At 56.6% G+C, this 16,175-nt stretch overlaps 1 protein-coding gene across 2 annotated transcripts in view; it reads left to right on the forward strand.

Annotated features, from left to right (window-relative positions):
- SLC23A3 (solute carrier family 23 member 3) overlaps positions 1 to 15,833 on the forward strand; it is an 18,296-nt gene extending 2,463 nt beyond the window's left edge. The window contains exons 4-13 of one of the 2 annotated variants that reach the window (XM_034786327.1): positions 8,391 to 8,464; positions 9,149 to 9,330; positions 9,711 to 9,834; positions 11,479 to 11,626; positions 11,718 to 11,971; positions 12,918 to 13,023; positions 13,928 to 14,095; positions 14,441 to 14,536; positions 15,019 to 15,129; positions 15,254 to 15,353. In XM_034786327.1, coding sequence (XP_034642218.1) covers positions 8,391 to 8,464; positions 9,149 to 9,330; positions 9,711 to 9,834; positions 11,479 to 11,626; positions 11,718 to 11,971; positions 12,918 to 13,023; positions 13,928 to 14,095; positions 14,441 to 14,536; positions 15,019 to 15,129; positions 15,254 to 15,288 — 1,298 coding nt within the window. In that variant the 3' untranslated portion in view covers positions 15,289 to 15,353. Of the gene's footprint in view, positions 1 to 8,390; positions 8,465 to 9,148; positions 9,331 to 9,710; positions 9,835 to 11,478; positions 11,627 to 11,717; positions 11,972 to 12,917; positions 13,024 to 13,927; positions 14,096 to 14,440; positions 14,537 to 15,018; positions 15,130 to 15,253 lie in introns of both variants that reach the window. The other variant, XM_034786326.1, reaches the window with a different exon arrangement.
- Positions 15,834 to 16,175: the final 342 nt, after the last annotated feature.

Genomic DNA, 16,175 nt, shown 5'->3' on the forward strand with positions numbered 1-16,175 from the left:
GGGCCTGGCCCAGGTGAGGACATGGTAGCGTGGGAACCGGGCCTGGCCCAGGGGGGGACATGGGAGCACGGGAGCCGGGCCTGGCCCAGGTGAGGACATGGTAGCGTGGGAGCCGGGCCTGGCCCAGGTGGGGACATGGTAGCGTGGGAGCCGGGCCTTGCCCGGTGGCCAGCCCAGCGCTCTGCGCCTCCCCACTGGAAGGGATCGACTGAACTTGGCTCTCGTAGAGGCAGGGGTGTAAGGCAGACACACTTTGTAACTTGCCAGAGCCCCTCACCCGCAAGTCCTGCCTCCAGCCCAGGGACGCTGCCCTGATGGTCCATCGCCCTCCCCGCTAGGCTGCCTCTTACTCCCAGGCTGGTTTGTCTTGCTGGCCTCAGGCTGCCGGTCAAGGACCCTCTGGGCCGGCTGTGCTCAGGGAAGGAGAAGCAGGACCGGGGATTACGACCCCCCGGGTGGCATCTCCTCGCACCCGCGCCTTGGGATGGCAACTGAGCAGGGCACGTACCAGCTGCAGGGCAGGGTACCTGGCTCGTGGCCCCACGTGGGCCTAGCTGGGATGCCACTACCCCAGCCTGGCAGTGCCAGGAGTCTGGCCTCGCTCTGCTTCTGCCCCAGCATGGGGCTTTCCCGGCTGACATTTCAGGACCCAAAGCAGCTTCAAACCCAGCCTTAAGAATGGAAGAACGGCCACACTGGGTCAGGCCATTGGTCCGTCCAGTCCAGGGTCCTGTCTTCCTGTAGTGGCCGGTGCCAGGTTCTTCAGAGAGAGTGAACACAACAGGGCAATTATCGAGTGATCCATCCCCTGTCGCCCAGTCCCAGCTCCTGGCAGTCAGAGGTTTAGGGACACCCAGAACAGCGGGTTGTGACCCCCCTGCCCAGCCTGGCTAATTGCCATTGCTGGGCCTATTCTCCAGGAACTTCTCGAGTTCTGTTTGGAACCCAGTTATAGTCTTGGCCTTCACAACATCCCCTGGCAAGGAGTTCCACAGGTTAACTGCGCATTGTGTGAAGAAATACTTCCTTTTGTTTGCATTAAATCTGCTGCCTATTAATTTCATTGGGTGACCCCTGGTTCCTGTGTTATGTGAAGGGGTAAATAACACTTCCCAATTCACTCTCTCCACACCAGCCATCATCTTATAGACCTCTATCAGATCCCCTCTTAGTGATCTCTTTTCCAAGATGAACAGTCCCAGTCTTTTTAATCTCTCCCTGTATGGAAGTTGTTCCATCCCCTTGACAATGTCTTGGATGGTTTAGACCCAACAAATCCTGCATCTTGGCAGGGGTTAGACAAGAGGACCTGTGCGGTTCCCTCAGATCCTGTGGGTCTCTGATTCTGCCATCTTTGTTGCCCTGCTCTGAACCTTTTCCAGTTCCACTATATCCGTTATTGAGCTGGGGTGACCAGAACTGTGCACCGTATTCCCGGTGTGGGTGTACCGTGGGTTTCTATAGCAGCATTAGGATGTTTTGTCTTATTTTCTATCCCTTTCCCAACGCTTCCTAACATGCTCTGAGCTGTTTTGACCACTGCTGTGCATTGAGCTGAAGTTCTCAGAGAACTCACCATGGTTAAGGCTACATTTGAGTCATGGGTATTTTTAGTAAAAGTCACGGACAGGTCATGGGCAGTAAACAAACATCCATGGCCCGTGACCTGTCCTTGACTTTTACTATATACCCCTGACTAAAACTTGGGGGGGGGGAGCTTCCCGGGGGCACCGTGGGTTCTGGAGGGGGGCGGGTAGCGGCACACGGCCTGGGACCCCGCTGGTGCCGGGCGGGGGGGGGGGGTGTTTGGCGGGGCCAGCAGGCTCCCTACCTGGCTCTGCGCCTCCACCCCCCCGGCAGCAGCAGAGTTAGGGTGTGGGGGGGGGTAGGGGCACGGAATGGGGTGAGGGGGCTCTGGGTGCGTTTACTTTGGGGGGCTCCCTGGAAGTGGGGATATCCCCCTCCCTCGGCTCCTAGGCAGAGGCGTGGCCAGGCAGCTCTGCAGGCTGCCTCCGCCCAGAATGCTGGCTCCGCAGCTCCCATTGGCTGGGAACCGTGGCCAATGGGAGCTGAGGGGGCGGTGCCTGCACGCAGAGGCAGTGCACAGAACTTCCTCCAAGGTAAGCGCCACCCAGAGCTCGCCTCACCCTGTCCCGTGGCCCAACTCCCTGCCCCCAACCCTAACTCTGCTGCTGCTGGGGGGTGAGGTGCAGTGGCCCGCGAGTGCCCTACCAGTGGCTGGTGTGACTGGCGCAGGGGCTGCCTGAGCTGCCCCTGGTCCAAGCGCACCGGCCCCTGCAGAAGTCACCGACAAACTTGCAGCCTTATCCATGGTGAATCCAAGATCTCTGTCAAGTGATAAGGACTAATTTAGACCCCATCATTAGATATTGTACCTGGGATTATGTTTTCCAATGTGCGTCACTTTGCACTTATTAATTGTGAATTTCATCGGCCATTCTGTTTCCAAGTCACCCAGTTGTGTGAGATCCCTTTGTAGCTCTTCGCAGGCTGCTTTGGGCTTCACTATTTTGAGGAATTTTGTATCATCTGCAAACTTTGCCAGCGGTGGTCACTGTTTACCCTGTTTTCCAGACCTCTTATGAATATGTTGAATAAGACTGGTCCCAGTACAGATCCCTGGGGGACCCCACTATTTACCTCTCTCCACTGTGAAAACTGACCATTTCTTCCTCCCCTTTGTTTTCTGTCTTTCAAACAGTTACTGATCTATGAGAGGACCGTCCCTCTTACTTTGCTTTAGAGCCGTTGGTAAGGGACCTTGTCAAAAATCCCAGTCCAGTGTATCCACTGGATCCCCCTTGTCCACCTGCTTGTTGACCCCTCGAACAATTCGAACAGAGTGGTGAGGCCTGTTGTCACATTTTCCTTTACCAGACATACAGTTTGGGATTTCATTTCCCTTGTCCCAGCACACCGGGCTGTTCACAGACAACTGCTTGGAGACTGGGGTAGCTTCCTCCATAGGCAAGTCAATACCCCTGATAGACACAGGCACATTTCCTTCACTGTCACTATTCTTCGCACAGGAAACAGATAAGGTATAGGGACACTCATCTTCCACTCTCCTTGCCTCCCCAAACTGCTGACTAGATAAAGCCATCAGCTCACAAGACTGCCTAGGCTCATCCAAAATCTCCTTGTCCTCCTCTCCCTTCGCTTGATCTAATTCCAGATTTACTTCTGAGACATTAGATAGACATTCAGAAACTTCATTCACAGCCAAACAGCTACTTTCCAAAGACAAACTTTTGGAGAAACCCTCCATAGGCACAACCTTAGGATCAATCCCCTCTTGTGCCTGGTTTGTATTAATTTGACTGACCATAGCTTTAATATCATTTCCAATCATAATATCCTTAGGGATTATGTCTTTTACTCCCACAACCATGGTGCCCTCCAAACCCTTCCATTTCAGATGGATTTTAGCCAAAGGCACCCTGACAAAATACTTAGATAAGGCTACAACAGTTACATCTTCACCTGGCAAATAATCTTCCTTCCTGACAAGACTTGCTTTAACCAGAGTAATATCTGCTGCGGTGTCCCTCCATGCCATACACCTCACTCCATTCACTTCTGCACTGCTAATAAACTCTGCGTTATTTCCCCCATATTTAGCTTTAATGTGAGTTTTAAGGTCAAATTCTTCAGAGACCACAGAAACAGCATTTGCACACAGGGCACCAATGCTGGGCTCTGTGTAGCTTGCCTGTGAGTTTACAACAACAGGGTTAGCATTGGCCGTGGCATTTGGGGTTGCTGGTTTTGGGCTGCCCTTCAGTGTCGGGCAGTCTGGTCTCATGTGGCCCAGCATACCACAGTGATAGCATGTAACCTGTTCCGTCCTGGGATGTGAGTTCCTACCCTCCGGGCCCCCTTGAACTCCTTTAGAAGAGTCAGGGACAGGTTTACTTTTAAATCCTTCCCTCCTCTTGAACTGGGGAGAATGGTGATTAGTTTTCCCCGGGGTTTTACACCCTTCTCGAGCCCTGTTTTGGGTATGGGCATCTGCAATCTCTGCTGCCCGTAGGACTGACTCAGGGTCCCTGTCACACACAGCTGCTCTCACATTGTCAGGCACAATGTCTAAGAACTGTTCCAAAGTTATTAAATCCAGCAGTTTTTCAAAACTCCCATGCGCCTTGGCTCCCATAACCCACTTTTTAACAAAACCCATCAGCTTATGAGCACATTCTACAAAAGTACAATCCTTAGACATTTTAAACTCTCTAAACTTAACTCTGTAAGATTCAGGAGTAACCTTGAACCGCCTTAACACAGAATCCTTAAACCGCTCATAATCTAAGGCTTCTTGTCCCCCCAAGTCATTAAACACCTCCCTGGCTTTTCCAGTCAGTCTGGTCAGCAGGACAGGCATTCGCTGACCCTCAGGGATCTGGTACAGATTACAGAGGCGTTCAAAGGTAGACAAAAACTCCTCTATATCCTCAGTATCGTTGTAAATGGGACACATCCTTTCCCAGTTTTTCTCATGGCGTGGGGGAATTGGAGTACCAGGTGGGGATGACTTTCTCCGCTCTTCCATTACTTGGAGCTGAAGTCTGGCCGTCTCCCGTTCCATCCTGTGAGTCTCCTGCTCCATCCTGTGAGTCTCCTGCTCAGCAGCGAGCAGCTCTAGACGCCCCTTACGAGCTCTCTCTTCTCTCTCATCAGCCTCTTTCTCTCTCTCTCTTTCTAACTCTGCTATTTTTTGCTTCTCCAGCAATCGAAGATCTGCTAGCTTCTGTTCATGCTCAAATTGCAGTTTACTTGTCATCCTTTGCATCCTAATTTTTTCTGCATCTTCTGCAGCCTCAGGTAAGGGCTGTGCTCTTGCCCCCTGATCACTGGCTATTAACAGATTTCTCAGTTCTTCCTTTGTAGCTTTCTTTCTAAAGCTTATCCTCTTTTCTGAACACAAATTTTCCAGGGCTTTTTTGCCAAATCCCTCATATGCTCTTTGCTCAGCCATTGCAGCAGCTCTTTAACCAACAAAACTCTCAATCCCAAAATTCAAATTTGGACAGCGTGGGGTTCTGACCCAAAGCTTAATTGACCTGGTTCTGTGGATCCAAGCACGACTACGCCACTGTGACAATGCGGTTCTGGCGGAACCCAACTGAGAGCGCCAACTCAGGACAAAATTGCTCAAACAGGGCAGTTACAGCCCAAGGCTGGGGTTTTTCCACCTCTAAGGCAAACCAAACCAGCCAGACTAGGAGAACTTCGGTCTCATCCCACTGGCTAACCGCAAATCTCTCAAGCAATCTCCTTAGACACTCCAGTTTCCCAGTATTACCACCAGTGCCACACGTTATGGGGACAAATGGTTATGAAAACCAATACCCCAATAAAAGAAAAAGGTTCTCCTGATCCCAAAGGACCAAGCCCCAGACCCAGGTCAATATACAAGTCAGATCTTACCCACAAATCACGCTGCTGCCAATCCTTTAGAATCTAAAATCTAAAGGTTTATTCATAAAAGGAAAAAGATAGAGATGAGAGTTAGAATTGGTTAAATGGAATCAATTACATACAGTAATGGCAAAGTTCTTGGTTCAGGCTTGCAGCAGCGATGGAATAAACTGCAGGTTCAAATCAAGTCTCTGGAATACATCCCCAGCCGGGATGGGTCCTCAGTCCTTTGTTCAGAGCTTCAGCTTGTAGCAAAGTTCCTCCAGAGGTAAGAAGCAGGATTGAAGACAAGATGGAGATGAGGCATCAGCCTTATATAGTCTTTTCCAGGTGTAAGAACACCTCTTTGTTCTTACTGTGGAAAATTACAGCAAAATGGGGTCTGGAGTCACATGGGCCAGTCCCTGCATACTTTGCTGAGTTACAAGGCGTATCTGCCTTCTCTCAATGGGTCCATTGTATAGCTGATGGTCCTTAATGGGCCATCAAGCAGGCTAGGCAGAGCTCATCTCAGCTTGTCTGGGATGTTACCCAGAAGCATAGCATAAGTTTGCCATACAGACAGTATAGAGCCAATATTCATAACTTCAACTACAAAACTGATACACACATATAGACAGCATAATCATAACCAGTAAACCATAACCTTGTCCTAGACACCCCATTTGACCCCCTTTATACCAGATTTGGGTGCCACTACAGGACCTTGGTTGCAACAATGATCTATACGGTCCCAATTTATGTCAATAACGTCACACCTGTCACATTAGCTATGCTCCAGTCATCTGGTCCAGAGGCGTGTTTTGGAGATCGGTTACACACCGCGGTTACTAGTTCTGCAATTTGATATTTGAGGTTCTTCAGAACTCTTGTGTGAATCCCATCTGGGCCTGGTGACTTATTGCTGTTTATCAATTTGTTCTAAAACCTCCTCTATTAACACATCATTCTGGGACAGTGCGTCAGATTTGTTTCCCCAAAAGGACAGCTCTGATGTGGGGATCTCCCCCATGTCCTCTGCGGTGAAGACTGATGCAAAGAATTCATTTAGCTTCTCTGCAACACCCTGGTCTGTCTTGAGTGCTCCGTTAGCATGATGGTGGTCGAGTTCCCCTATTGCCTGTTTGGCCGGGTTCCTGCTCCTGTTATACTTAAAAATCTTACTGTTCGTTTTTGTGTCTTGAGCAAGTTGTTTCTCAAATTCTCTCTTGCCCTGCCTCATTCTACCTTTCCACATAACTGGCCAGAGTTTGTGCCCTGCCCTATTGTCCTCACTAGGATCTGATGTCCAAATTTTAAAGGGTGCCCTTTTGCCTCTCCCAGCATCCATTACTGTGCTGTTTAGCCATGGCGGGGGGAGGGGGGTCTTCTGGTCTTCTTACGAGCTTTTCTGATTTGGGGTCTGCATTTCATCGGAGCCTCTACTGTGGTGTTTTTAAGTAGTCTCCTTGCTGCTTGCAGGCATTTCACCCTTGGGACAGCTCCTCTGAATTTGGGTTGTTCCCCTTTTGAAAGTGAAAAGCCCCCCCACCCCCACCAAGGATGTTAAATTTAATTACATGATGGTCACTATTACTGAGCGATCTAGCTATAGTCACCTCTTGGACCAGATCCTATGTGCCACCTAGGACTAAATCAAGATGTGTCTCTCCCCTTGTGGGTTCCAGGACCAGCTGCTCCAAGAAGCCGTCAGTAATGGTGTCTAGAAATGTTCTCTCTGCATCCTGTCCGGAGGCAACATGTTCCCAGGCAATATGGGGATAGTTGAAATCTCCCATAATTAGTGACTTTTCTGGTTTCTGTAGCCTCTGTAACCTCCCTTAGCATTTCTCAGTTGCCGTCACCATCCTGGTCAGGTGGTCGGTAGCATATCCCCACTGCCAGACTCTGATTATTCAAGCCTGGGATTTCTACCCACCGAGAGTCTATGGGACCATTTGATTCTTTTAAGATTTTTACCATATTTGACTGCGTGGTGGTTTCTTTCACACACGGCACCACTCCCCACCAGCTCTGTCCTTCCTGTATATTTTGTACCCTTTGATGATCATCCTTCCAGCACATTTCTCTGATGCCTCTTACATCACTATCCTCACGCAATGCCAGCCCCTCTGCTTCACCCAGCTGGGTATTTCGACTTCTGGAGAGACAGGAGGGGGAGGTCAGATCTCTGATTGGCCCAACTTCTGTTGGTGGGAGAGAGACGCGTTTGAGTGACACAGAGTTCTCCTTCCTTGCCTTCCTGTGTTATACTGACCTAGGACTCCGTCTCCGCTACCTGAGACTGGTCCTCACCTGCTCCCACCTGGACTTCCCCGACCTCTAGCCTGTCCTCTTCGTTAGGTTACAGAGTTCCGCCGTTAATCAATTCACCCCTAAGAGATGCCTCTGCCTGAACCTTGGCTTCCCCCAGCCCGTAGTGTAGAACCTCCTCTGCGACCTTTTGAACTGGTTCCGTTTGGTTCCGGTGGAGCTCGTCCTTCCTGTATAGGCTCCTCCCTCCCCAAAAGATTCCCCAGTTCCTAATGCACCTCCCCCCTCCCCCCTACCCCATCACCTCAGCCCCACACGGAGACGTGGAGCTCTGCCTGTCTGCCTGGCCCTGTGCGTGGAGCTGGAAGCATTTCAGAGAATGCTGCCATGGAGTCCTGGACTTCAACCTCTTTCCTGCCAGCCTCCAAGACCTCTCTCCTGTCCTTCCTCCATGTGCCACGGCCACCGGCTCCTCCCCAGCACTGCACAGAAACCCGCTGGAGTCCCGTGCCATCCACTGCCTTGGCACCCGGCAGGCAACGCTGGGTGGGTCTCCTGCTCATCACAACCCCACTACTGACATGTCTAAGAATCGAGTCCCCCATTCCTGTTACCTGGCTCCTCCTGGCCCCTCCCCCTCCAGGTACCGCTCAGCCCCGATGGCTGCCCGGTCATGTCTCTCCGTCCTTCCCTTCCAGGTACAGACGTCCCTGCTGAGTGCACTGGGCAGGACTGTGCCGCCCCCGGGAGCTGGAATCAGTCACTCCGAGAGGTTGGTGCCTCTGCTATCCCAGCCCTGGGGAGCATGCGGAGAGTGGTGTGTGTGTGTGGGGGGGGTAGGGTGTGGGGGTGTGTGCAGGAGTGGGATGAGGGTGTGTGTGGGGATGGGATGGGTGTGGGGCGTGGAGGGGTGGGATGTTGGGTGCATGGGGATGCAGGTGGTTGGGGTGCATGGGGGTGGGGGGTATGGTGTGTGTGTGTGTAGGGGTGGGCTGCGGGGTGCATGGGGGTGGGGGCGGTTGGGGTGCATGGGGTGGGGGGTATGGTGTGTGTGTAGGGGTGGGCTGCAGGGTGCATGGGGGTTGTTGGGGTGCATGGGGTGGGGGTGGTGGTATGTGTGTGTAGTGGTGGGATGCAGGGTACATGGGGGCTGGGGGGGTTGGGATGCATGGGGGGTGGGGCGGTGGTGTGTGTGTGTGTGTGTGTGTAGGGGTGGACTGCGGGGTGCATGGGGGTGGGGTGCATGGGAGGGTGGGGCGGTGGGGGATGTGTGTGTGTAGGGGTGGGCTGCAGGGGTGCATGGAGGTTGGGGAGTTTGCAGACGTCAGGTCCCAGGAGCAATAGGGAGCGGATGAACCCAGTGACTGGCTGAATCGCTCTGGGAGGGGCTGGGGGTCTAGGCTCGGGGAGGCCATGGGGCCACCATCACTGTCTTCTCATCCCTTATTCTCCGCAGGTCTCTGGAGCCGTGGTGGTCTCGGGGCTGGTGCAGCTGGCGCTGGGGGTATCTGGCGTGGGGGGATGGGTAGCCCAGCGCTGCGGGCCCATGGTCCTGGCCCCCAGCCTCTCCATCATCGGACTGTCTGCCTACAAAGAGGCAGCCCACTTCTGCTCGGCCAGCTGGGGGGTCGCCCTGCTGTACGTGAGTTTGGGGTCCTGCCACTGGGGCGGCCTGCGGAGCCACCTGGTCACACCCACACGGGGTTCTGGCCCAGTCTCTCCCTATTGGGGGTGCTGTGGGGAGTGGTGTCAGGGGAACTCCCCGCTACTGCATTCCCAGCAGAAGGCACTAATGTGAGCGCTCTGATTCCCAGGCTCTCCCAGCAGGAGGCGCTGGGGGAATGGTGCATGCACATGTGGGGAAGGAGCTCCCAGCCTCTCCCAGCAGGGGGTGCTATCGGAGCTGCCCGGGGTGCAGCCTGCCAGCTGGGGTGATAGATTTGAGCTGGGGCCCGGCCGCCCCGGGCGCTCCCTGCCCTGCATTAGCCGTGCCGTGACCCAGGCTCTGTCTCTCCTAGCCTCGTGCTCCTCGCCATCCTGTTCTCCCAGCACTTGGGGTCCTGCCGCCTGCCCCTTTGCACGTGGACCCGGGCCAAGGGCATCTCCGTGGAGACAAGCATCCCAGCCTTGCGCATGTTTTCGGTACAAGGCCCCGTGCTGCGCGCGGCACTTTCGTTCCCCGCTGGCCCCGGGCAGCCTGCCTGGGCACCGGCCCCCTCAGTGACTTGAGCATTTCACCCTCTTCTTTGCGACTGACTTAGACCCAGAGGAGTTGGGTTAGTCGGCACCAAGGGTTCTGCGAGGGGCATCGGGGAGACACAGCCCCACCAGGCAATGGGCAGCGCTAGGAGAATTCGTATCGACAGAGGCCAAGTAATGCACATGGAGGGGGGACGTCAACGTCTGGTGCACCGTCCGGGCTCTCCCGGGGCTGTATCTGCTCAGGGAGGGGGCTGGGCCCAATCTAGACAACACGAGCAGACCTCTGGTCAGTGCAAAGAAAGGATAGAGCAGAACTGGGCGGGCTCAGAGGACAGGAACGAGAACCATCAAGGACCTGGGAGAAGATCTCCTGTGCAGAGAGAGCAAAGACTGGGCACGTGATCAGTGTCTATAAAACACTGCCTGGTCGAGCGAAGGGAGGTGAGGAGTGTCTCTTCTCCCGGCTCATGGAGCAAGAACAAGAGGCCACTGGATGAGAATGACAGGTGGGAGATCCAAAAGAAAACACTTTTTCACACAACGTGTGATTAGCCTGTGGAACTCACTGCCCCAGGAAGTCACGATTCAGAAAGGGGCTGGACATTTCTCTGGATAACAGGACCCTCCAGAGTTGTTCTAATGAATTATAACACAAATTCTGGCAGGGCTATCACCCCTCCTGCATCAGGGCTTGAGCGGATCTCTAGCTGTCACAGACCGGGGGGGGTGATGTATGGGGGAGATAGAGGGGGAAGAGCAACAAAAATTATGAAAGATCTAGAAAACATGAGCTATGAGGGAAGATTGAAATAACTGGTTTGTTTAGTCTGGAGAAGAGAAGACCGAGAGGGGACATGATACCAGTTTTCAAGTCCATAAAAGGTTGTTACAAGGAGGAGGGAGAAAAATTGTTCTCCTTAACCTCTCAGGGCAGGACAAGAAGCAATGGGCTTCAATTGCAGCAAGGGCGGTTCAGGTTGGACATTAGGAAACACTTCCTGTCGGGGTGGTTAAGCACTGGAATAAATTGCTTAGGGAGGTTGTGGAATTTCCATCATTGAAGATTTTTAAGAGCAGGTTAGACAAACACCTATCAGGGATGGTCTAGATAATACTTCATCCCGCCATGAGGCAGGAGACTGGTCAAGATAACTTCATGAGGTCCCTTCCAGGTCTATGATTATCCCCATCTGCTGCTGCAGGGTTCTTCCACCTTCCTCTGCAGCGTCTGATGCTGGCCACTGCCCCAGGCAGGAGACTGGGGGAGCTGGAGCTGGGGGCTGACCCAATCTGCCAGTGCTGGGGTCCCATTCCCCTCTCTGGGCCAGACCCTCCGTCAGGGCAGCTGATGGGTCTGGCCCCTTGCCCCACAAGCAGATCAAAGCACCTGGTGGCAGTGGTACATAGGGGGGTGGGCTCCCTGCTCCGGGGAGCGGCGCTGGCCTGGCTGGGGCAGCCGCGCTGGCTCTGCCGGGTTTCTAGCCTGTGTCTGTCATCGGTGGGTGCTCTGGCGGGGGCGGGGTGTGTGCCCTCGGGACGGGGCTTTCACGGGCCCGTCTCAGGCTCCCTTCGCTGCCCCTGCAGGTGCTGCTGCCGCTTTGCTGTGCCTGGATCGTCTGGGGAGTCCTGAGCCACCTTCGCGTCCGCTGGGACCTGCTGGGCCCTGCCACGTGGCAGCTGACCACAGCCAACGGCACCCTCCGTTCCCCTTGGCTCCAAGTCCCTTACCCAGGTAGGACGAGGGACAGGGCCGGCCCTGCCCATCCACCCTCTGCCCGTGGCCCTCGTTCGCCAGTGACCGTCTCTATCTCCCTCCCTTCTAGGTGAGCAGGAATGGCCATCCCTTAGCTCCCGAGCTCTGGGCGTGGGCGTCGCCATGGGCATCACCTCCAGCATGAACTCCGTGGGCTGCTACCTGCTGTGCCCACGAGTGCTGCGGACCCCCGCCCTTCCTCGGCATGCCTGCAACCGCGGGCTCTGCACGGAAGGGCTGGGCAGCCTCCTTTTGGGGGCGCTGGGGGGCGTGAGTGGCACGGCTTCCAGCATCCCCAATGCCTGCACCAACAGCCTCACCCAGGTACGGCGGGGGACTCGGGTGGGGGGGCCTGTGGGCGTGCCGGGCCGACCCAGAGCTGCCACTGGTGCTACAGTGCACCAGTCTGGTCATCTCGCAGGGCAGTGGGTAAAGGGGTTGCAGAGAGTATAACCGAGGCTGCCCAGTTATGGGCCAAGTCGCTTCCTCCATGCAGGCGGGTCCTGTCCATGCCCAAGCTGGGCATGTGCCTCCACCAGGGGCCATCCCAGGGCTCATCTCACGCCAGCGAGGGCCCGGATCAGACGGCTCAGCTGGCATGGATGCCCCCTGCGGCGCTACCGGCAGCTCATTAGAGGCAGAGGGCAAGGCTCTCTCTGCGCAGGGGTACGGCGGGCCTGGTGGAAGGGCTCTGCCTGCCAGCGGTGCTCCAGCGCCCATGGGATGGCACTGGGGTCCAAGGGAGACCCTTCAAGGGGCAGCTGCGAGCAGGGTGGTCTGGGCAGGCAGGTCGGGGTGCAGGGAATTCAGGAGGCCCCAGAGCACGGGCGGAGGGATAACGTCACGACCCAGATGCCCAGGCTTTGCCCACCTGTGCTGGCAGCGGGTCGGGAGCCCAGGGCACGGCACAGAGCAGATCCCTGCTGTGCTGCTTTTCACAGAGGTGCAGGCCCGGGCGGCGATGGCTCCCAGCATGCACTGCACGCTGGCCATGTGTGGAACATAGGGTGCTGGAGGCTGCGTTGTGGGACAGTCTGGGCTGACTGGGGCCCCTGGTCTGCCCCAGAAATGGGGGGTTCAGGCCAGTGTATGGAGCGCTGAGGCAGACAGATGCCCCCTACCCCAAGCGGCAGGCCTGCCAGCTGTGAGGGGGCCGGGGTGCACGGCAGGCCAGCGTGGGCAGAGGCAGTGGGGGATGGGGTGCAGGTTTGGGCAGGGTGCTACTGGGGCTCCCCCAGCCCACTCCCCATTCTCTTCTCTTTGTGCCCAGGCCAGCTCGCGTCACTCCGTGCAAGTGAGTGCGTTGGCATGTGTGTTCCTGGGCATGTCCCCCCGGCTGGCAGAGCTCCTCACCACCATCCCACTGGCGGTTCATGGTAAATAGCCCTCCTGAGCCGGGGCGCCAGGGAGACCCCCTCCCCCCGCAGAGGGCAGAGCGCTGGCCCCCGCACCGTGTTCTGCGTTGCCTGAAGTTCGGGGTGGGGGGGCGCGGCAAGGCCTGCTACTCCAGCAGAGCCAGCAGGGGGTGCTCACACACTTTCTGTGTAGGCCCTACATAAACGGTAGCATTACCCACGTTCCTCAGGGACAGCACAGCCGGCTCCTTTCTATAAGTCAGACCGCCAGCTGGGGTGAAATCCTGGCCCTGCTGACGTCTGCGGCACACTCCCATGGCCGTCGGGATCGCAGCCAAGAGCCAAACCCATCCCCCTAGGAGCTGGGTCCTGCATCCCGCTGGGCCTGGCTAGTGCTGCTGGCGGCGCCGACCCTGACGGTCTGGGATGGCTGGGGCCGAGTGGCTCATGAGGCCACGTTCAAACGCAGCTGCCAAAGCCCGGTGGGGAGCACGGAGCCCCCTCTGCAAACCAGGGGGCGACAGGCAGGCAGCAGCCACCAGAACCCCGTGACGTGGCTGAGCTGTGACACGTGGCAGCACAGTACCCTGAACCCAGGCCTGGCAGGCTGGGGCAAGGTGACCCCGCAGCAGAGCGGGTGTGCTCTGGAGGGGGCCATGTGCAGGCCTGGCAGGCTGGGGCAAGGTGACCCCGCAGCAGAGCGGGAGTGCTCTGGAGGGGGCCATGTGCAGGCCTGGCAGCTGGGAGGTGAGTGGAGGTGGGAGAAGGGGAGAAGTGAGGCCAGTCCCCCTAGCAGGCCTGTTTTCTCACCTGGGATTCGCACACCCACCCCACCCCCCATCAGGATTTGCACGCCCACCTTGCCCTGCCTGCAATGGGCACACGTGCTGCCCGCCCGGTCTGACCGCTCCGTTTGCTGCTGCAGGCGGCGTGCTCTGCGTGACATACACCGTTGCCGTCGGCACCGGGATTTCGTATTTCCAGTATGCAAACATCGACTCGGGGAGGAACATCTTCATCGTGGGCTTCACCATGTTCATGGCACTGCTGGTGCCGCGGTGGCTCAGCGCGGCCCCCGGATACGTGGCCACAGGTCCGTATGAGCCGCCTTCTCTCGGGACTGGGGGCTGACGACCCTGGGAATCACATTCCTTCTCGTGTTGCCCCCGGGACGCTGGACTCTGGGTCACCACGTGCTGTGTGAGTCCAGTCCTGGTGGCTGGCTGCTCCCCCTCCGTGCCATTCGGCTCCAGACGCTGATCCCTGGCAAGGCTCTGCACCCTGCAGCGAGGCTCCGAACCCTCCTTGCTCTTTGGCACCTGCTTATGGGCTGATCCTCCCCTTGTAGCCCTTGGCTGGAATGTTTCCGTCCGATGGACGCCTGGGTGCAGGGCGGTGCTGCTCGTGGTCGGGGTAACTCTGCTGTTGTTCCCCCTAGGCTGGGTCTGTCTGGACCTTTTCCTCCTCTCTGTGATGACGGTTCCAGTCTTTTTAACCGGCCTCCTGTCCTTCTTCTTGGAGAACACGGTCTCAGGTGAGAGGACGCCCCCACCCATTGCCAGGTGCCCTCGTTTAAATCTCTCTCTGCTGCAGGGGCAGCAAGTCTGGCTCCAGGCGAGTTGCTGTGGCTGGATTGTGGTATTAGTTACCAAGGGATGTGGAATCCAGTCCTGTGCGTCTGGCCAGCGGGCGCACACGGGAGGGAGGCCCCTGTGGGACTGCTGTGAGGGAGAGTCATGGGGACTGTCACTGGGACAACAGCCCCGTGAGACTGATGGCTCCAGTCCCCACCTGGGATGGCCATAAGGATGGGATTTCTGCAATCCCGACTGTGCTGGTGGCCAGTGACCGGGACGCCTGGGATCCTGGTGATATTTATTGTCACTGCGGTGGTAGCGGTAAAGCCAGTGCCTTGCACCTCTGCAGCACCTTCCATTGCCCTGGGGACCGGAGCGTAGCTTAGTGGCTAGGGAGGGTGTAGCCGCAGTGAGTATTTTTACCAGTGCCAACCTCCAGCTGCCAGCCGGATCTCAGAGGTTCTCCTCCAGCTGCCAGCCGGATCTCAGAGGTTCTCCTCCAGCTGCCAGCCGGATCTCAGAGGGTTCTCCTCCAGCCGGATCTCAGAGGGTTCTCCTCCAGCCGGATCTCAGAGGGTTCTCCTCCAGCTGCCAGCCGGATCTCAGAGGGTTCTCCTCCAGCTGCTAGCCGGATCTCAGAGGGTTCTCCTCCAGCTGCCAGCCGGATCTCAGAGGTTCTCCTCCAGCTGCCTGCGGGCGGGTTCTCTGACCACATCTCTCCTCCTTGGTTCTAGGCACTCTGGAAGAACGAGGGCTGCTCACTGAGCTGGCAGCGTGGAAACCAGGCGTGGGCGAGAACGCTCCTGAGGGGTGCGGGAGCGAAGCCAGCCAGGTGTACGGGCTTCCCCCGGCCCTGAGAAGGCTGCTCCCTCCCTCCAGGTGTAAGGCCTTTCCATTCTGCTTCCTCTGCCCGGGGAGGGAGGAGAGCCACGCTTTGGAAGAGGGGTCAGCTCCCCTGGGGGAAGCCACAGGCCTGCTGCTGAAACCCAGCGCTGTGGAGGTGGAGTCAGATAGGAAATGGAGAGAGACCAAGAGCCGCAAATGGGACAATGCTGTTTGATGCTGGGAAACCTTCCCAAGGAACCTGCTCTGCATCCCTCTGCGGCAGGCATCGGAAGTGACGTGGGTTTCACCCGGTTAGTTTGCTCCCTGCATTTCAAGCTTGTACCGACTGGAGCGTGCAGTTCCGTCCCACGCTCCCAGCACGGACCTTGTTCCTCCCCAGCTGGGGCTGTATAAAAAGATGCAACCACCTCTGGACTTCTGGTTTCCTTTCCAGCCATCTCCAGTGCTGCATGTTTGTGTTAGTAGAAGAGAGGAGAGAGCCGGCTCCTACTGGCTGCCTCTAGGAGAGCAAGTGCCCTGTGGTGCTGGAGCCGGGGCAAAGGTCTGCTCTGGACCCAGGCCAGATTCACTAGGGGCCAGCTGGGGTGCTTCAGCCTCTGTGCGCTTCCCCCTTTGGGTCGCACTGTCTGAGGCTGTCCAGAGAGAGGTGCTCCCGTAGAGCAGGCCTGGCAGGTCTCCGCTGGCCTCCTAAGGTTCCTGGTGGGCCAGAACCTCAGCCAGTTTGTGCACTGACGCTAAGTAGCCGCAATG

The sequence above is a fragment of the Trachemys scripta genome, chromosome 11 (assembly GCF_013100865.1).
Source record: "Trachemys scripta elegans isolate TJP31775 chromosome 11, CAS_Tse_1.0, whole genome shotgun sequence".
NCBI lineage: Eukaryota > Metazoa > Chordata > Testudines > Emydidae > Trachemys > Trachemys scripta.